Consider the following 21,274-nt stretch of genomic DNA (forward strand, 5'->3'; position numbering starts at 1 on the left):
ATTGGAGCAGGATTTTAGATCTACAATCTTGTTCTGTTTTTCTAGAAGAAACCCCCTCTCAGGGTCACTGTTCTAAGTGTGTCTTTTTTAAGTGAAGAAAAGAAAGAACAAAATAATTAAAAACTATGAAAACAGATGATAACATTCTGATCAAGAAACTGGAGAATATAGTTTTTTTAAATCTTCTGCATCATCTTCCAGAACTATCTTAGAATGTTAAATCCAGGTATTGAATGATAAAATGATGTTTCTCTGAAAAAGGAAGAGGAACCAATGTGCCTTTATGGCTGCAGCACCTAAAACAAAATGTAACTGGATTGTTGAGTTTGGGAATTTTCTATGTGTGCCCCCCACTCTCGCCTGCCCTTCTCCCACCCCCAAGAATGTCAAGAATTTGAACTCCCTGTTCTTAAGGTGAAAGGGCATCAGCTCAAATCTGTACGGAGGGAAAAAGTGGCAAACCCTGAGACACTGGAACTCTCCAGCCACAACTGCTCCCAAGTTTACGATGGCAACAAACGGCCACGGCCCACAGCCTTGGGTGCTTCAGGAGTCACGGGAAACCACGTCCGAATTAGGAGCCAGGCAGATCCTCACGTGCGTGTCAGTAATTCTCTACTTCTTTATTTCAACATTGAGCTTTAGCTTTGAAATATTTGCTAAGAAAGCAGAGAGGCAATTAACAGAGATTCTTCAAATGTGTGCCAGGGTTACACATTCTGTCAACAGAGTCAAAGGAAACTGTACAGCGTAAGTTACAAAACGGTTATTTCATGTTTCGCAAACATTCCAATCCACCCTTCACTGTGGTGTGATTCAACAGTAGAAAAGCAAAACAGACATAATTTCAACACCCAGCCCAGCTCCTCTCCATCTTGCAGAGAACCATGAGGAATCTCAGCTGCAACCTGCCCGCCTGAGAATCTCAACAAGGAAATCCTCCCATTTCTCTGGCGAGAAAATCTCCTCAAGGCCAGACCAGGAGGAGAGAAGAGCAACTCAAGAGCGGACCACAGAACTTCCTCCAGCCCCGGGGATGCCTTCCTCTGGGCTGCATCGCGAGCTCCCAAGATGCCCAGTTTCCCAAACACATCGATGTTCCTGTCTGGGGTTTGCATTCTCTCCCAGCGTGTAGCTGAACACAAGTGGGCTCTGTTATCTTGTTTAAACTCCTTTTGCTTCAATTAGCTAGAGCTACCAGATTCTAGAAGAGCTTGGCCACCACTCTTAATATGATGTTATTTGGTTGTTTCTTAAATATTTTCACTTTATTATTTCTTTATATTATTATTCCAACAGACTGCATGAAAGGCAGTGATCACTAACACAGAACACAGTAGGCGCTAACATTCAGCCAGGCTGCTCTCAGGACCCAGGGCTGGCGGGCCTGAGCCGCCGACATGCACGCAGGTAGCTCATACACTGCTACCCTCATAGCACAGGCTGCGGGAGAAGTGACAAAGGACATATGCTCTTGTACCCTTAGAAGCTATTTAATAAATATCATCGAGAAACAAAATGGAAAAAAAAAAAAAATCAACCCCGTGGAGCACAACCACCTTAGGTCAACTGAATGTCACCCAGTTTTTTCAACCAAAAATGGAGAGAAGAAGAAAATATTAAAATAGAAACAAAAAAACCAAAAAAAAAAAAAAAAGCAGTACTTAACACTAGCAGGAAATAAATTTATACAACAATTCAGTCTGTATAATATGATGAAATAAATCTACAACTTTTCTTATTTTGGTGCTTTGAATTATACATACAAACAACAATTACAGGGACATGTTCACAAAGCATGAAGGCCCAGGAAAGTCTAGTTGAACCCTCCAGGGCAACCTGAGAGTGGAACACGTTGCCCAGAGTAGTAGAATTTCCTATGCAGAGGCCCACAGCTTTGAACAAATGATTTGCTTAAAATTTTTTTTTTTTTTTTTTCCTTTTTTTTTTTTTTCTTTTAATGCATCAAACGACTGTAACCAGGAAAAGGAAACAAAACTGGCAGTTTGTCCATTTGGATATCAGACCTAGTTTATTCTTAATCGCCACTCTTTATTTTCCCCACATCGTCCTTCAAAGGTATGGCGTCCTCCATGCCTTCCTGACAGCGACCGAGAGGCAATCAAGTCTTCTTCTTTCAATGCACAGTATTTCTTACAATATAAGTTATATGCAATGTTTGGTGACTTTTTTTTTTTTTTTTTTCACAGCACTAGAGAGACCCTGTTCCATAGGGAATGTGAGTCTGAATGGCTTATTCACAAATGGGATCCAGATTCGGGGAGTGAGAACACAGACACCACGGTAGGCTGCGTCGTCCGAGTGGCCACAACATCAGGTTGCTTGATGCCTGCAAAAACACACAGATCCATCGGGTTTCGGTTTCATGATACTGCTCCTGCGAAAATGCATGTAGAAGGGGGGCCGGAGGGACTCTCGCCTGGAGCCCTGTGAGCGGTGCTCGAGCAGGGACCCTAGCCCATGGCGGTGACCATACTGGAAGGGTGGTGAGGTCCGAAGGAGAGGCTGGACGGCGGGTGCATCGGTGTGGGCGTGGTCAGCATGTGGCTGGAGTGGCTGAAGGGCGAGATGTGACTAAGCGAAGACATGTGTCTGGAGAGGGCGGCGGGGTTGAACGAGCTGCTCTTGGGGAAGTCCTCCAGCGCGTCGTGCACCTTTTTGCACTTTTTGGATTTGCTAGACATTTTTCGGTTTCTGGTCTGGATCCCTTCCTTCTTCATAGTCAGGGGTCTGTTAATCTAAACAGAGATCAATTTTTTTTTTTACTTATTTTTGGCTGGCTCTGAGAGGGGGCAGACTTCCACACCCAGGCACAGGTTCCTCTGACTGCCCCAGATCAGGGATCTGCTTTCAGGGAGCCCCTTCCTCCCCACAACCCCTGACTCCTTCCCAGAGAGCCCAGAGTTCTGCAAGTGAGGGTTCTGTGATGGGGGGCGGGGAGGGGGGTCTCAGCTGCTATCAATTTCAAAAGCCAAGAGGCCTCAGGTAAGATGTTCCAAGCAGGGCTTATTCGTTTTATTCATTTGCACCAATTACTGGGGGGAAAGTTGGTCTCAGGGAACTTTCTGTCCCCAAGGACCATACTCTTGAGCCACCCAAGATGGCTGTATTTCTCTGCTTCACTAAAATCTAATAACTTGTCTTCTTCCTAGAATTACCTTACACGATTTCAGGAGAAGAGAGGCAAGGGAGGGATTTTCAAGAGGGAAATATATCTGGTCTACTGGTCCAAAATCTGACTTAGAACTTTGGCACCACTAGGCAATCGATCTTAAGGGTTTTGTCTCTCTGTCTTGAGAAGCCCAGACTGCTTCAAAGTAATTTTTGCTTGCCTCTCTTCTAACGGTCTTTTGAAACAAGAGGTGATGTAAAATCTCCCCCTAAATAGACAGCAAGTGGGAAGCTGCTGCATAGCACAAGGAGCTCAAGCCAGTGCTCTGTGGCCACCCCGGGCTGGGACGGAAGGTGGGAGGGCGGTTCAAGAGGGAGCGGACATGCGTATATATTTATGGCTGATTCATGGCGTTATATGGCAGAAACCAACACAACACTGTAAAGCAATTATCCTCCCATTAGACATAAAATTTTTTTTTAAGTCATTTTAAACACAGGGGAAAAAAAGATCTTCCCCTGAAATTTGTACATTCTGGGGCCGGAATTTAACATAACGCATCTTTGCAAAAATGTAACTTCTTGCCCCCGCCATAGCAACTGTGATGATGAAGTTGCAATTTCTACCTGGTCCTGACGACTCACTTCTAACTAGATGAGCAGTGAAACAACCAGTCCACAAGAATTTAATATTCACTTAGCGGGTACAAAGCCCTGTGCTAGCCTGAAAGCACTCTCCTCCTAAAAAGCAAAGCCTAGGCATGAAGGATTTCCCTGGCAGTCCAGTGGTTAGGATTCTGAGCTTCCAATTCAGGGGGTAAGAGTTAGATCCCTGGGCGGGGAGCTAACATCCCATACTCCAAGTGGCTAAAAACAAAAAACAAATACAATTTCAGGGTAAACAAAAGATTTAGAAAAAAAAAAAAAGACCAAGCATGAAGTTGAGGAAAAAGACCAAGGCAAGCACCTACTCTCATGATCGTTGCTCTTGTCTTCAGGGCAGCATAGCATCACTCTCTTCCTGATAAGCCCCATGTGTTTTGTTTTGAATACACATTTGCTTAAGGTGGGGGTGGGGGAACTTGACAAAGCAAACTAAGATCATTCCCCTCGAGGAGTCAGAATCAGATTGACCTCAACAGCAGCTACCTGCCCCACACACCAAACCAACCACACATTCAGTCCCATTTCCAGGGAAATGGGCAAAGGGACTCAGGAGGGTAAGGTCTTAGTCATTGCTGACTCCTTGGAGCAGAAACCACTTCCTCCTCCAGGGTCCTCAAGGGTGGAGGAAGAGAAGATTTCACGACTCAAAGATCTGCCCGTTTGCTCCAAAAGCTAGAAAGAGATAGTGAAGGAAGTGAGAACCCAGAAGACAAGAGGGCCAGGCTGCTGATAACACTTCTGGGAGCAGCAAACTCACAGCTTCTAGGGGCTGAGCTGGTCACCTGGACAGGAGTGCAGACCTGCTCCGGGTGGGGCTGACCCCAGCTCTGCCCCTTGCACAGGAAGGCCAAGTGAGTGACGGCAGAGGACCTGAAAGGTTGTTGCTCAGAGAACATCTCAGGGTTTCTTCCTCAAAGTTATAATCAAGATAAAGATGCAGCCTACAGAGGTGATAGGAATCTACTGTCACATCAAATCTCCCCCGAGATATCACCTAGACACATGCTCTTCATGATGATATCTAGATATACAGGGCCAGGTATCTAAATATAATATCTAGTTACACAGATAGCCACACAAAGCCAGATAACTAGTCCCAACACTGATACTGAGATAGGTAGTTATCTACACACCTAGATAAGGAGACAGGAGCTAACTTAGGGCATGCCTGGTATCTCGATGGGCAGAACAAAACACAACAAGATGAGAATGTTCATAGATTAGTATCTCTTATTGTTAAATACACAACAAATCCGCCTCCTTCCGTGAATTCTTACTAAACCAGAGAAGGCAGAAAAACCACTCTGGAGGATGAGCACGCGTCTATCTCCCAGACACTGGGGCCCAGGACAGGGTGAGGGCACTTCCACGGTAGTCCAGTGGTTAAGAATCCACCTTGAAATTCAGGGGACACAGGTTTGAGCCCTGGTTGGAGAACTAACCGACTAAACCTGTGAGCCGCAATGAGAGATCTCCCACGATGCAACTAAGACCCAACACAGCCACACAAATGAATAAATATTTTAAAAAGAAAAAGACTAGAGTGGGAGTAAGCAGTGAAGAAGGGCCCTTGACTTCTCTTGGATTTAATGAGAAAAGCATATCTTTCAGAAATAAATGGCTTTTCAATCGGATACAACTGAGATCACATCTCACTGTGGCTGAGCAGTCAAAGAAATTTATAGCTGGTTCATTTCTCATAATTCCTATACTTCTATGGAAATCAGAAAGAAGTACATACACACACACAATCCATTACTCCCAACAGATCTCTGGTATATTCTACAATAAGAAGTGGCTCACTCTTCCCTTGTCCCCAATGGTCCTGAGCTCCTGATCTCTCTGGAAGGTCTGTCGCTAATCAGAAATCCATATGGGCCCTTCTGATTCATCAGCTTCATCCTTGTTTCTCTGAGTCATCATTTTTTCAAGTAAAACAAAATCAGAATAATTTCTTCCCTGTCTACATCACGGGACTCTTTGAGGCTCAGATGTTGTCAAACAACAGGAAAGTTCTTTGCAAACCATACATCACACCCCCAAAATCATTTTGTTGACTACCATCGGGTGAGCACAAGAACTCTATGGCCCCAAACCTTCCAGATTCTAATCACAAATCTGCTTCTCTCCATGGCAATGAGCAAGGAAATTCCGCAAAGCAAAAACAGGCCTGGGGTTTCATCACTGATAAATGTACACAGACCACAATCTAGGGATGCAAGAGAGAGAAATGATGGATTGTAAAAAGACCCTCATTCCATCAGCTCCAAGCCCTGAGTATCAAGCAGAGATGACACGCTGGCAGGTGGGTGTATTACAGGGTCCCCAGGAATCAACTCATTCCCAAGAGGTACCAAAGGACTAGATTGCTAAGGTTACCCTGGAAAGTTCTCCTGAGATTCAAAAACTCTAACCAGCAAATCTTCCTCCTAAATTCACAAGTGTCTCTGGGTAAGACTCGCTGACTGCCAGGATGGCTCTGAGAAAACCCCTCTGCCTGTCCCCAGTTCACTCCCAGACTCTGCCAGTCAGACTGGCCCAGAGACTTCAGGAAAACCAGACGGAACCATAGAGATGATATGAGAGAGGCAGGGAAAGACAGACAAAGACAGAGGGAGAAAACAAATTCTTTCTCTGGGATGAACATAAACATCAGGCGTCATTAGGGTCAGCCAGAGTTGTACGAGGGAGAAAAAAAAATAGCTGAATTTTTTTTAAAGGTAGAGATATTACAAAATGGGAGGATCCCCAAATTGAAAGATCAAAACTGACACGGCCAAATCCACGTAACTGACTGGCAATTATCATCCTGCTAATATGATCTATAAGGAAAAGGGCATTCTTTTCCCTGGAAAGGATAACTTCCGCAGGCTGCCTTGCAGGAGTTCTCCCGGGGAGGACAAACTCAGCAGATGAAATATCTCAGCCATTTCATCTCGTATCTTTTATACAGAGAATCCGTTTAAAATTCACAGCACAGGTTATGCCAAGCTCTCTACCCCTCAATAACTGAATCGCCCTGAACTCCTGCATCATGCATCACAATCCTATTTACCTTTCTCTTCCACTCTCTGGCACACTCTTTCTTTTTTTTTTTTTTTTTGCAAAAAGTTTAAAATGCAAGAAAACATCAAAATATGTCTGGCAACTTTTTTTGGTTTGCTAAGGGGAAGATTTTTTTTTCCCCCTTAAAAACCCAGACGAGGTCCACCACGCATTCTGTTTCCAATACAAACTAAGAGGTTGGATCGACCTATTTTAAACCCTTCAGTCTTGACAAGGCTTCGCTGTGCCCAGTCCTTTCCCACACTGGATCCTCCTGCAATGATTTTTCTGAGGCTCCTCATTGTGTGATTCAAATGGATCATCAACAAGGACCTACTGTAGAGCACAGGGAACTCTACTCAGTTCAGTTCAGTTCAGTCGCTCAGTCGTGTCCGACTCTTTGCGACCCCATGAATCAACTCTGTAATAACCCATATAGGTAAAGAAACTGAAAGAGAACAGATACATGTATCCGTATAACTGAATCACTTTTTTGAATATGTGAAACTAACACAACATTGCACATCAACTACATGCCAATAAAATTTTTTTTTTTTTTAAATCAAGAAGGGGACCAGGGAAGGGGAATGCCATGCACTGTGCGTTAACCAAAGGAGACTGTCTGGGGGGTGGGACCCCCGGACACTTACATTGTGCAGCTTATAGTAGAGCCCACAGGCATTGCAGACAGGGTCTCCATTGGCATTTCTTCTCCACAGAGTCGTAGTTGTGGTTTGACAGTTTGCACAGGACGTACCTGCCCTTCTTGCTGCCGACTGGGGAGGGGTTAGACAGGGGAGGATAAAAATCAAAACAAATGTTAAATGGGTTTGCAGAACCACGGAGACCAACTTAAAAAAAGAAAAAAATTATCACTGAAATCAAAACTAGCAAGTGGCCCACATGAAAGTAATAAAGATCCCCAAAAGCTGTGTCAAGAGGAAAATTACAGCTGACCCACTGGCCTAGGAGTAGATCAGACCATGGGCCGGTGGTCAGTAGGTAGCCTGCTGTCCCCTGGGGTGAAGAATTTGGGAGGATCAGAAAGCTGACCCTACCTCTCTAAATCACAAGCTATCCCCACCTCCTACAAAGTCTACCAGATGTTTCATTTTTTATGGGTTGCAATAATTTTTGGAATTAACTAGACATGTTTGGGTACCAAGCTCTCTGTGGCTTTCTTCACCAGGCCTCCAGGAGGTCCTTTCGAAGAGTGACTCCCCAGAAAAACAGCTCTCAACAAGAATACTGGTCATCACAAGAGACTAACAGCCAAGGAAGAGGAAACCCAAGCATCAGAAGTGCCTTCTAGATCCCAAATAAAGAACTGCTAGATGATAAGGAGAGCAGGGTGCTGACAGTGTGAGAGAATGTCTGTGCATATGTGACTGACACACGTGGGGCGGGCCACAGAGAGAGCACCAAACCAGAACACCATAAGTGAGCCAGACCCAGCCCATCTGCAGCTATCCTAAATGTGCACGGCTCAGGCTTTCAGATTCGGCCAACTCGTGGTAACAGCCATCTTCATCCTCTTTAAGTGGTTTTCAGTTAATGAGACAAACTAAGAAGAACAAGGACTTCTGCAGTCCACCAGGAACATGGGCCCCACTTCTGCCTTCAATTCATCTGACTCCCTGGAAAGTTTCCTATACGCTCTTCACAGAGCCAAATGGTCACAGGTCAGATGTCAGTCCCAAGCTGAATTTTCATTATTTGATTGTGTCACAGCCTTCATTTCCTTTAAAAGGGAGATTTTTCTTTCACTTTTTGACGTACTTAAATGCATCAGGGGACTATTCCCTGCACCCATACTCAGAAAAAAAATAAACTTAAGCCCAAAAACTTGTGAAAGAAAATGAAGGTGGGTCCCTGGTAACCCCTCTCATCTCCTCACTACTCCCTGTAACACAAAAATAAATTTTCAACTGCAAAATTATTTCTGTCCCTGGACTCAAAAACATTATCAAAGGCAAGAGAAAGAGAAAGAATTTAGCTGCTCTTTATCTGTGATCAAGAAAATTCTGGCATGGTTATGAGAGCATGGAACAAAATGACAGGGATCAGGGTGAGATTTTCCATCAATATTTTATCCAGCAAGAACTTGAGCCAAACACTCAAAGTGGCCAGATATGGAAAACCCGGAGGCAATTCTGAATGAACCAGGGTGATTCCTTTCCTTTCAAAGCTACTAAATTGTCCCAAAGATGCTCCCCTTTGCTACAGGTTTAAATACCAGAGCTATGGCACTTTTTTTTTTGCCTTTTTTTTCCCCCCAGTAATTCTTAGTTTCTGTGTTCTGTGGAACTAAAAAGGAAACACAGCCCTTCTCCCTCGTAACTGAGAAGGTTCTACTTTTGAGTAGTCCATTTGGAAAATAATTCACCCCAGTCCAAAAGTGCTGTCTCTCATTCCACAAGCCTCTGTCCACCCGCCTTTATGAAACATGATCGTTTAAGACTTAACTGGTGTTCTTGTACACTTTTGGGAAGAAAATGAAGTTATGAAATTGATGCTTAAGGATTTTGACAATTACATTACCATCCGATGATTATCATCCTGGACTGGTTTTCTACACTTTAAAAGAAATACTTGGATATAACAGACTAATACCTACTCAAGCACTGGATTTCTCAGCCCAACAACTGGAAAGGGATGGTTCAAGCACAAAACATCAGCCAACAAAATTAAGAGTTCTGAGTAATGAGCCTCGTGGTATAGCCCTTTATAGTATCTTGACGGTATCATGAACCTAAGCAAGCTCAGACTTTCAGTGAATTTATACGGAAGCTCTGAAAGTCACACTGTTTGGTTCACTAGCAGAAGACAAAGTGTATTGATAAAGCAAGCTAGAGATTTATGAAAATCCTCCACCACTAGGAATAAAAATTTCTATGGGTCTTCCCTTCTCCTATTTCCGGCATAGCCTGAGTTTATTTGGTGTTAGATATGCATCTACCAAGGGGTGGAGTGGTCTTCAGCGCAAAGCAGAAACTGCAAACTGGAGAGACAGAGCCGGGAAGGAGAGACAGGGAAATATAGGAAAGAAAAAAAGAAGTTCTAGATACTCAGAAGTCAAATACATCTAAGCGCTAAAAATATATGCATATATATCCTGAATGGGCCCCCAGTGTCTCTCTGGAGCATATAAATTCTATGGAACTAAAAATATAAAACCACCCAGAAGAGATGAGTAAGAAAGAAAAGACAGCTTCACATGTGACAGCAAAGGAACTCTACAATTAAAAGCGATTATTACTCAGAGTTCTAGAGATTTCTTACGAAAGATGAATGAGGACAAAACTATATAAAATGCAAGTCTAGCCCTCCTAGGCAATCCACCTCAGACAGAAGAAACCTCGAGAAAATGTCAAATGCATTCTTGCTCATCAACCAAACAACCACGGGGTCTGAGACTTTACTGCTCTCTATTTCTTCTTTACCTTTTAAAAAGAGCCCGATTATCATGATATCATGATTTATTTTAAAAAGAAAGTTTTTGTTGTTAGTTTTCTTTCCTTTTTTTCTTTTCTTTTTTCCCCCCCTTCTCTCTTTTTCTCCTAAGGCCAGGTTTGGAGTGATTCAGAACATTCTTTTGTGGTGTGATCATATTCATTCTGCACTAACACCTCCAGTCATTTTTTTTTTTTTTTTCAAACAACGTCTTGTTCTGATACGTTCAAACATCTTGATGTTTAGGTTGGGGAAGCTGAGTTGTTGTTTATGAGTTATCTCCAGAGCTCAGATATCCGGCAGCTTTTTCCTAGGAAGTTAGCTTTGCACATGAGAGAAAGGAAAAAAAAAAAAAGTACCAAAGAGCATGGGGACAAGTCGGGAGAAGGTTGAGAAAGCTGGAGACGGGGGCAAAGATCAGAAAAAATAAAGCCTGGAGACCTAGGATGGCCAAAAATTAAAGTCACGTGGGCATGGCCATCCCTAGAAAGATTTTCATTCTTCTGAAGAGGATGTGAAAGGTGTTGATTTGCACTAAAATCTAATGAGGAAAACAAATAATTCTTTTAAAAGAATGCAGAGGATTTGGAGGGGTCCACCTTACAATCTGAGGGATGCTACTTCATCCATTCATCGGCAAGGGGAAATTCCCCTCCTCCCCTCTCCACCTGGTGAATGTCATCACCACAAAAAGCATTTTGATCTCTTGACTGTGGTTAGAGTTATCATTTGCCAAGCTTGCTTTTATTTGTCTGTTACATACACTTGCTATTCAATCTGGCCTGAGGTTCCAAAGACAAGTTTGCAAACGAACCTCTCCTGCTAGTTTTCCTTATATGTGCTTGCTTGTGCCAGGTTTTCTCAAGTATTCTTAGGGGTCAAGAGGTTTAAGAAAGGGAAAAAAGAGGGGGAGAGAGGAAACAGCCACCGGGCTGGCGAGAGTTCAAAGGGAAAATCAGACTAGATGCTAGGAGAGACCAGGGAGCAGGACAGAAATCCATTTTCCCCTGTGTTTACCTGTGGCAATTCCTCAATTCTACAGACCACGGAAGAAGAAAAACTCCACAAAGGCCACCGGCTGCTGCTTGCGCAATGCAGTTAATGAGCCCCATTCATCTTACAGCCCTGGCCACGTGAGATCTCATCCGGGGCACTAAGGCAGCACTGAGACCATCATCACTTCCTGGGAGACCCCTTCTGCGACTCCAGAAACAAGTTCTGGGTGGCACCTGGGAGCCTCCACCCACCTACTAACCTTCTCTGTGAAACTGTGGCTATCAATACACTTTCAATCCATCACCCTGGTCCCGTTAAAGCAATCATTCTATCAGCGAAGATATTTAAGATTGGATAAATCAGAAGTCGGCATCCTTAAAAATGTAGTAAGTGACTTAAGAACCATAAAGGGGGCGATAGAGAGAGAGACAGAACACTTTCCTGTATATTTAATTTGAAAAAAAGAAAAAACAAAGACAAGGGGAAAGCTACCCCAAGCCAGCTGACACGATTTTGAGCCGTCCTGCCAATTTCCTGCAGAAAGCTCTCATTCCTGAAGAGGGGAAATTAAAGACACAAAATGGAGAGTGTCAGGTCAGGGCTGCCCCAGGGACAACTCACCAGCCTTCGCTTGGGCTTGATGAGGGGCCGGTTCTGTCCGTTCATCTTGTGGTAGAGCCCGCAGGCGTTACACAGGTAATGCCCGGTTCCGTCTCGTCGCCAGAGAGGGGTGGATGTCGCCCCACAGTTCACACACTCCCGGCCTTCTGAAAACAACATCACACATAAGTCACTTACGGAAGACACACGAAAAAGCTACCAGCAGAATTAGGGAAAGAAAGCTAAATAGACAACTTTCTTTTTCCTCTTTTTCTTCTTTTACGGAACTTTCTCACCTCCAGCTCCCTTGAAAAAGAATGACTGTTCAGCCCTCTCATGGCCTGACCATTCCCATGTACGCATACATGCATGTATGTACTCACAGGCACACACATGTACACACACACACACACAGCTCCCTGGCCCAAGAAGTGACACAGGAATCAGAAGCAACAGACACCTGTCCGGGGCCGGCCCCACTCGATGGGAAAGATGAAGCAGAGCCTAGGAGGAAGGCGGATTTCAACTTGAAACAGTTCCCTGGGAAAATCCTGAGCCCCAGACAACGGCAAAAGCTAAACACCCCTTTCATTTCCCTCAGAGGAAAACAAAGATGATCCATTCTCATCACCAGGTCTGTCTATACAGATTGATTAAATAATGACGATCAGGATGAGGCCAAAGGAAAGATTCATCAATGGCTAGATCGAGAAAACAGATAATAAACAGATGAACACATGGATCAATTGGCTGACTGATTTTTAGCAGCGAGGGCTTTAGGTTTTATTTCCAATGAAACTGTAAACGTCCCTGGCTAGCAATGAAAAGATGAAGACCCCGTAGGGCCCACTCCTTCCCCACCATCTCTCTTTTTAGAAAAGGCCCAGATTTTCTGTGGGTTCCCAGCCCCGGAAACTCCAGTCTGAAGGGTTGGAGAGGCACACAGAGGCGTCTTGAAGTCGAGGGAGCTGGAGATGGGGGGAGAGAGAGAGAACCAAGGGAAGTGTTAAGAGGTGACGAGTGGATCAGGAGGATGGGCCAGTTTGGGGAGGGGGAAGGGAGGCCCTCAGTAGGCTCATTAACCAAGGCCTGCCTGCAGTTGCTCTTTTTCCAAAAAAACAAACAAACAAAATCAACAAAAAAACCGGCCAGGCCAGGTTGGAACAACGCTCACTCTAGGGGCTGGAGAGTGACCAGGCCCACCTTTGGAGGGGAAGCCCCCAGAGGGGAAGCCCCCACGGGGAAGCCCTCCAGAAGCTATTGTAGGAGCTGCCTGCCAGCTCTTCTGAACTTCTGCAGGGGGAGGAAGTGGAGGAAGGTTTCTGGGAGAACCTGCCCCACTCCTGGGGGGCTCATTCCCCTGAGGAAGACACACCCGCTTCACAGCCCTCCCAGACGGAGCCAACCGGAGCTGGTCCCTTCAAGAACAGGAGATCTCCCAGGTGCTGGGGGAAGGCTTGGGGATGGTGGGAAAGATGAGCCCCTAACAGTTGTTTTTAAAGATTAATCAGCTGACCCCAAACTACCAGGAAGACGGGATGGGGGTGGGGGAGGGAGCCAACTGCCCCTGGAGGGCAAGGCCAGCCCAGGGCCCAGGGCCCTGCTCAGGTTTAGGAAAGCCCCAGACCCAGCATGAGGGGTGGCAGGGAATGGACACCCCCAGAGCCTGGGCTCTTCTCCAGAAACGGGCTCTGGGGAAGGAAACGGACTTTTGGAAATGAAAGTGGCTGTGGCCTCCTTTTACAAGCTGGAGGTACTCAGGAGTTTCATCCACTTTGCTTTTCTCAAAAAAAAAAAAAAAGTGAAGGAGTAACGAGATTTCACTTTTTGTTCCCCCTACCAAAAAGGTTCTTAAGAAACCCGGGGTCTACAGAGAGCCTTCCAAGCAGCCCCATGATGATCCACACGAGCATGGCCCTAAGCGGCCAGGAGGGCTTGCAAGGCACCCAGCAGGCTCTGGGCTGAGTCACAAGCGGACGCCTCTGCTCTGGGGTCAAAACTGGAGGGATGCGGCCGCTGAAGGTGCGGAGGCGCAGAGGAAGGAGGGAAGGGCGAGTGGGCGAGGAGTGGCCACAGGCAGCCAGGGGCCCCCAGCCCTTCTGCCTGCGCGGGGCGGTCCCAGCCTCTCCTGGGGGCAGCCATGCCCACCGGCCCAACCCAGCCTCTCCTGGCATCTGTGCCCACTGTCCAGCCCATACCAACTCCCCCACCTGCAGAGACAGGGGCCTCAGGCTCCCCACTGTCTCACACCCCAGACCTTTGGGGGTGTCTCCGGGACCCCAAGCCTCCTCCATCACCAGCAGCTTGGGCTGGACGGCCCCACTCCCGGGCACCTGGGCCGGGGATGTCCCCGCCTGACACCATCAGTCTGATTTCCTTTCCTTTGTCAGGTGGCAGGGAGGATGACAGCTTCCTTTTCTGAGGGACTTTGAAAGCCAGCAACGGTTGCCTCTCCAGCGAGGCTCTGCACACTACAGCAATTTTCTGTCTTGATTCACTCGGCAAGTTCGCGATTGCCTCGTGTTGGTTTTCTCTTATTATTTTTTTTTTTTTTCCTTCTCTCCTTGTTGCCTCTAATCTGTGACTTCAGCAAACAACCAGTTTTCCTTAGGGAGGCCCTGACTGTCTCCTGCTCTCTTTTTCTGCGCTCAGTGCCTGGTGTGAGCAGCTCAGACAGACACCTCGCGCTAAGGTGACAACCGCAGGCCTCTTAGCATTCAACAGCCATTTTCAGACACCCCTCTGCCTCTGACTGTAAGCCTGAGCCTGGAGTTAGATGGAAAGGGGTACGGAAATTGCAGAGGAAAAAGGGGGGAGTGGCACGCCCCACGATGGAGGGGAGCCGTGGAGAGCTAAGAATTGGTCCCCCCCTCCCCTGCTGAAGAAAAACGGCTTATAGTCTCGTGTTTGCAAAGACACATCCCAGCCCGACAGCCCGGGTGTTAGAAGCAATAGGTGCTCTAAACCACAGCTCAACCGTTTCTCCAAAATGCGACAACCCTCTCTTCTCTGGGCTCCTCCTTCAGGCGATTGTGAAGAAGAGGTTAAATTTAAAAAAAAAGCAACCACTAAAAACCAAGAGAGTCCCCTTCTCATTAATTCCCACCCCTTCTACCCTTCTTAGGAGTCTGGAAACTTCCCCTGCATGCGCCACACTCCCGAAAGTCCCAACCCCCTCACTGCCCATGTGTGCGGGCCCAGGATTTTTTTTTTTTCTCAAACTGTGAGAAAGCAATAGGGAGGAGGAAGTCAAAAGCCAAATTTAAATCGGCTCCTCTACTCTCTCCCCAACCCAAAAAGAGAAAATAGGTATATAGGTGCCCCTGGTTCTGGTTTAGGGAAACCGCAACCCTCTCCCCCACCACTCCCCAATGTCCCGAGTCTCCAGGAAAGTGACAAAGACAGGCTCAAGGTGCGCACGACAGAGTGGGGCAGGGGGGAATCAAACTCCGAAATGAGGGCAGAGGACCAAAGGCATTTGGAAAAGTCACTCTGTCCCCTCCCCCCCACACAAACCACCACTCCAGCCTCAGAGACCACGATCTTCCCCCCAACTTTTCAGCCCTACCAGAAAAGAGAACTTTAAAAAAAAAAATCCCACCCTGACCTCAAAACTGCACAGGTTTGGCTCTTATTGCCAGCAGCTGTCCAGCCTTGATCAACAACCTCCCCCTCCGCGCTTCGGGGGACCCTCCGCTCCCCGCTTTCCTGCCTGTCCTCCCTTCCTCCCGCCGCCTCCCTCTCCCTCGGCCGACTTTCATGTACTGAACATGCAGGTCTGAGTTTTTCTGTCAGCCTAACCGCATCCGGGCTCTAGTGAAGTTCCTGGCTCGGGATAAACAATGCAACTGTCGCGTGCAGCAGTCTGAAAATAATTGGATTAGCTGAAACATATCAACTAAATAGAGACAGTCCTGCCCAGGCAGTCGGAGTGAATGTCACCCTAGAAAAAAAACCCTGGAAACTGATCTCATGGTCACTGGGGCGCCCATAGCCCTCGCTCGGAAGTTTTCTAAACCCGGGTTTTGCAAGCTCTGTTTCAAGACTGGTTGTCTCATCCAGAAAAGACAAGCGATTTCCACCACTTCAGTGCCTACAGAGTCTGTAGAGAGACTGGCTGGGGAGGTAGCCAGTTAGGACAGACCAGGACAGACACCTACCCTGAAATGGATATTTCCCAAAGAGACACGCCAATCTTCCCAAAACCATCTTGGAAAAAAAGGAATACATCGAAAAGGCATCTCAAAGAACCCCCGACTGATTCAGCCACTTCGACATGGGTAGTGGATTATTTTATTTTTAAAGCAAAAAAAAATATTTTGTGTGGGCTTTGCATTTCCTTTCATGCCAGCCTCTACACCACACATGCAGCTCAATTTTAGGGAGGCGGTGGGAACGGTGCTCTTCTGTAAGCAGATGAGCAGAGGAAGCAGAGACAGGCACCTGGGGAATCTTTTTCCGTCCTTCCTAACCCCTCTGGCTTCAGATCAATCGGGGAGTAGGTCGTCAGACGCCTTCCTGCCCCTGCCTAGCAATGGGCTCCCAGTAGCCAAAGACACTGCAGGTAACAAGCGCTTCTGATTGTCACTGAACTGCTTCCCCAGGGCGGAGCTCCCCTCTCTACCCAGAAGTCAGGATTCGAGCCCCCTTTGCCACGGAGAGAATGTGTGTCCTGCTTTTGCCAGGGTCCCGCCCCGGGCGAAAAATATACACATACTTTATTTATACATGTCTGTGTCAAGGGCTGTCCTCCGGTGACTGCCTGACCCCCTCCGAGCTGAGCAGAGGGAGAGAGCCAGGACACAGAGGCCAGGGGGGTCAGAGGAGGGACCTGTTTTGTTTGGGTTTCAGGAGGTTTCGTTTTAGCATTAAACACTAAAGATTTATTCCCTCGCCTTCCATTTGGGCTTGCAAACTGACTAAAGGTTACCGCCAGCACCCACCAATACCCCCGCAGGACAAGCAGGAGATGGGGGTTTGTTTTTGTTTATCTTTTTCCTTCTCCAGCTCTAAGGGGGCCTTTTCAACCAGATCCCACTTGCCCTCTGCTCTGAAGACAGGACCGAGACAAGACACACCTCCTTCTCTCCCCATGGAAGAACTGGGAAGGCGGGCTCTCTCGTCCCTGCCTGGGATTTCAGATTGTGGAGGGGGCTGGGGGGCAAGGGGGAAGGGTCTCTGGGGGAGAGAAGGTTCCTACCTGTGCTGGATCTCGCCTTGGGCCTCGACTTGCACCCGAAGCCGGTGGGGGAGCCCCCAAGGAGGCTGCTGGGCGGGAAGAGTCCAGAGCTGTACTCAGGGACGTATGGTGGGTAGGTGGTGATGGGGTGGTGGGCCGAGGCCGCCGCCCCTCCCAGGGTGGCCATGCTGCCGCGGGGGGGGGCCGACTCCAGCTTCATGCTGTCGGGCAGCGGCACCTGGTACTTGATGCACTCCTTCTCGTCCTGGCGGCCGGAGCCGGCGGAGCCCGGGGTGGACAGGGATGGGTCCGGGGAGACGTCCTTCGGCGGGGTGGGCGGGAAGGTGAAGAGGTGTGGGCTGGAGTGCCCCGCCGACAGGGAGGAGGACGAGGCCGGCGGGTAGACCGACAGGGGCCCCGGGGAGCCGTGGTGGATGGACGTCTTGGAGAAGGGGCTGAGGTTCCAGGGCGAAGCGGTGTGATGGCTGCCCAGGGCTTTGCCACCATCCAGCCAGGGCAGGGATCCGTGCAGCAGAGGTGGCCGGCACACCTGGCTCCCTGTAGGGGAGGGAAGGGGCCAGAGAGAGACACAGGCAGGTGAGAGCAGCCCCCAAAGGCACTGGGGGGCGTTCGCGCCCTCCACCCCTGCCCCCCGCCCCGGCAGCAGGACAACCTCAACACAGACTGGCCCCAGCAGTACCTGGGCCAGCACACCTCTTTCACCCATCTCCCACACCAAGGTCCCACCAGATCCAGGGAATCAAGGGCCTGCATCTGACCCTTGAGACCTGCTGCGATGGAGCAAGAAGGGGCCCTGGCTTTCTTGGCCTCTCCAAATACACTTTCTAAATCACAGCCCCGAGGTCCCTCTCTGGAACCTGACTTGATTTATTGGTTTCCTTCAATGACCCAGCGGCCCCTAGCCTAGACCTAATCCCAGGCAGCTTGATAAGAGGGTGGGCTGTGAGGGATGAGGCCTAAAGGGGTGAACCCGGCTGCAGGACCACTCAAAACCAGAAGGACACACGGACCCAGCGGCCCAGGCCCAGAGCAGGAAGGATAAGGCTTGGAAGAGAGGGGAAGGACCGTTTTAGGGTGACTTCCATGTACCCCTACTTCACTGCTGGCCTATAAATGACCAGGCCTGAAATGAGATTTGCAGGAAAATTAATTGCTCAGGCTTTTGGAGAAAGTTTCCAAGGCTAGACCCTGAGATGGCACTTTTGTCTGCCTTTGTCACCCTCCCAAATCCTACTGGAAAAAAAAAAAAAACAACAGGCCCATCTCAACCCTAAGGTTGTGATTCCACCAGGGTAATATAAGAATTTTCACCTGAGCCCCAGAGACACAAAATTCCAGTTTCTGTGTCTATTTCGCTCACACGCAGTAAACTGAGCCCTCCTTTAAAATACAGAGCCATAAGGCAGCCCTAACTCAGACCAAAAGTCACTCTGAGAGGGGTAAGTCTACACGGCAAGTGCAAATCCACACACTTATTGATCTTTTAATCCAGTACCTGTCTCAGCGTTTGACATTCTATTTAACCATTAAGAACAATACTGAAACTAAAATCTTCAGAGAGAGGAAGGGGAGGGGAGACGAGGGGGAAGGAGAGTTCTCTGAACGCTGAGGGTCATGCTTCACATTATGCAGGAAGTCGTATAGTAAATAATATTAAGGCTGCATTTACCTCATTTCCACTTAACTGCTGATGTGCACAGAACGAGGGCAAAGAGCACCCCCTCTGCAGAAACAATTGTTTAAAGCCTGGTGACAGCAGAGTGAGAACGCCGGCTCCCACAGGGGCTCTGTCATCAGCCCCAGCCCTGCGACCTAAGCAGGGGAGCCAGGGCGGATCTCCAAGAGAGCATCGCACAGTTCCTCCACCTAAAATGTTGCTCCTACTTTTTCTTTGGGAACCCACTTACAGGTGGAAAGTGTGAGAGCTTTCCCCCTCAGCTACATAGGGCTGGGTTTCTCTTTACCATTTCAGAATTCCCCCGAACTTCTGAAGATGAAAAGAGAAAGAAAAAAGAAAATACTGGAATTGCATTCATAGAAGGAAACCCTGATGGATCCTAAATCTTCTTTGGGACCCTATGGGTCAGTTGCAGGCAGGAGGAGAGAGAAAGGCAAGAGTTGCCGGGAGCAGGCAAGGAGGCAACCAAAAAGCATAGACGCAGGAAAATTCTGTGCAGGCGGGAATCTAGGAAATCCCAAACATCTCAAACTTAAAATGGTAGTCTTTCCACCAAAACCTGGTCAAGCACCAGAATCCCCTTCCTCGGAGCCTAGGAGTTAGGAGATATGCCTAAAAACCAAATGCACTAGTTTTAGGGAAAGGCCGAAACACAGCGAGGGGAATAAATACATTCCTTGGGCCCTTCTGGAAATGTGCTGGAGAAACACACCGAGGCACGCCGGCAGAAGCCCCCGAGAGAGAACCACGGGATAAATGGGGGAGCGAAGCCCCTAGAAAGAACTAAGCCCCAGCCAAGTTTGGCCCGCGCCGGATGCCCGGCCTGGGGAGCGGTGGCCGGCGGAGGCGGAGGTTCGGCTCTCCCGGCGCCCCAGACCTCCCAGGCCCCAAAAGCCGCGGCCGCGCCGGGAGAGAGGGCTGCCGCGCGGCGCCCGCCAGGTGAGCGCCAGGCCCCCGGGCCGCAGCCGCGCAAAGGCGCCTGCTGCGACTGTTTTGAAAAACAGACTCTAGCGACGATCGAGACGCCTTCCTCGCCCATTTCCGGGCCCCAGTTTTTTAAATGGAGCAGCAGCGGCACTTGGGGGGGCTTTGGCCGGCTCTCCCCACCCCCTGGTCCCTCCCTGCCTCCCCGACCCGGGGAGCCGGGACAGCCGGTCGGGGGAGGGGTGGTCCTCGCACTCGGGGCGCACTCACCATGGTGGGTCGGAGGATACCTCTGCACAGTGGCCCTCACCGAGTTTCCGTAGTAGGACGGGACGTGGTTGCCTTGACCGTCGATGTTAAAAAGTACATCCACCTCCTCGGGCAGAGGGTACTGCGCCGGGTCCATGTAGGAGTGGCCGAGGCCCGGGTGGTGAGTGTCCGGGTGCTGCCCGTTGAGGACCGCGGGGTGGTGATGGCTCACCCAGCGAGGCTGGTCCGCCGTCACCTCCATGGCCCCGGCTGCGCTCGCGCCCTCTCGCCGGGCCCGGAACCCGCGCGCGGAGAGAGAGGGCGGTTGGGGGCTCCGAGGCTCCGCAGGTGCTCCTGCCGTCGGAGGGGCGGGGGTCGTTTAAGGATTTGTTTTCAGTGGGGGAATGGGAAAGCAGGGAAGGAAAGGTGAGTAAGTGAGATTTTTTTTTAAAAAATAAATCTTTGCGGGGTAGTTTAGCAAAGAGAAGAAGAGGAAGAAAAAAAAAAAAAGAAAGAAATTCCCAAAATTAGGTACGGGAGGACAAAAACGGGCCAAATAGTAAAAGGGAAGCGAGGACTGGCTAGAATTCTGCAAGTGAGGCTCCTGTTCACCGGGGGCTCCTCGGCGGCTCCAAGACTGAGTCTTTCTGGGCCACCTGCAAAGGAGAGAAGGGGAGACCTGGATGAGATCCTAAGCACTTAGCACCTGAGTTTATGAAGTGGCATCTCCTCCCCTCGAGCCGTCCTGCCCCGCGCCCGCGCCCCCGGGACACGCTAACACGCGCGCACTCGCGCACGCCCCCTCCGGAGCTCGGAAAACCGGGAGGCAGCGAAGGACCCGACGTCTCCCAAGCGCATCCCCAGCTGCCTGGCTCTCCCGGGATCCCGGGACTGACTGAGCGGTTCCCACTTGAACGACAGCTCCCTCCCTCCGGGGACCCAGGTCCCAGGACCGACTTTCCAGCCTCCAGAAACTCCCCGAAAGAGGAGGGTTGAGTTTTCCGTGTTTTAAAGTCCTCCCAAATGGAGAGAGAAAACAAATCAAAGTTTAAAAAAAAAAAAAAAAGTCGCCAGTACCAACCTGGGTAGCGAGGAGCAGAGAGGAAGAGAAGGAGGCGTGCGACCGGGAGAGCAGAAACTGCCCGGTCAGATTGCGTGGCTCGCTCTGCCTCGCGCGCTCGCCGTCCCTCTCTCTCTCTTTTCCTCTCTCTCTCCCTATTTTTTTTTTTTTTTTTTTACAGGGAATGCATTCTTTCTGAAAGTATCAAGACGGCGCCAGGCAGCTCAGTGTTCGCAGACAGCTGTGGCGCGACGGAACTTAAGGAGGTTCT

At 48.8% G+C, this 21,274-nt stretch overlaps 1 protein-coding gene across 3 annotated transcripts in view; it reads right to left on the bottom strand.

Moving 5' to 3' along the window:
* Positions 1–598: 598 nt before the first annotated feature.
* Positions 599–21,274, bottom strand: part of GATA3 (GATA binding protein 3) — a 30,182-nt gene continuing 9,506 nt past the window's right edge. Inside the window, exons 1-6 of one of the 3 annotated variants that reach the window (XM_010853139.1) lie at positions 21,025–21,260; positions 19,965–20,599; positions 17,093–17,629; positions 11,914–12,056; positions 7,494–7,619; positions 599–2,759 (exon numbers count right to left, since the gene is read on the bottom strand). In XM_010853139.1, coding sequence (XP_010851441.1) covers positions 2,475–2,759; positions 7,494–7,619; positions 11,914–12,056; positions 17,093–17,629; positions 19,965–20,205 — 1,332 coding nt within the window. In that variant the 5' untranslated portion in view covers positions 20,206–20,599; positions 21,025–21,260 and the 3' untranslated portion in view covers positions 599–2,474. Of the gene's footprint in view, positions 2,760–7,493; positions 7,620–11,913; positions 12,060–17,092; positions 17,630–19,964; positions 20,600–21,024; positions 21,261–21,274 lie in introns of those variants that run through there. The other 2 variants (XM_010853137.1, XM_010853138.1) reach the window with 2 other exon arrangements.

The sequence above is a fragment of the Bison bison genome, unplaced genomic scaffold (genome assembly GCF_000754665.1).
Source record: "Bison bison bison isolate TAMUID 2011002044 unplaced genomic scaffold, Bison_UMD1.0 scf7180017864323, whole genome shotgun sequence".
NCBI lineage: Eukaryota > Metazoa > Chordata > Mammalia > Artiodactyla > Bovidae > Bison > Bison bison.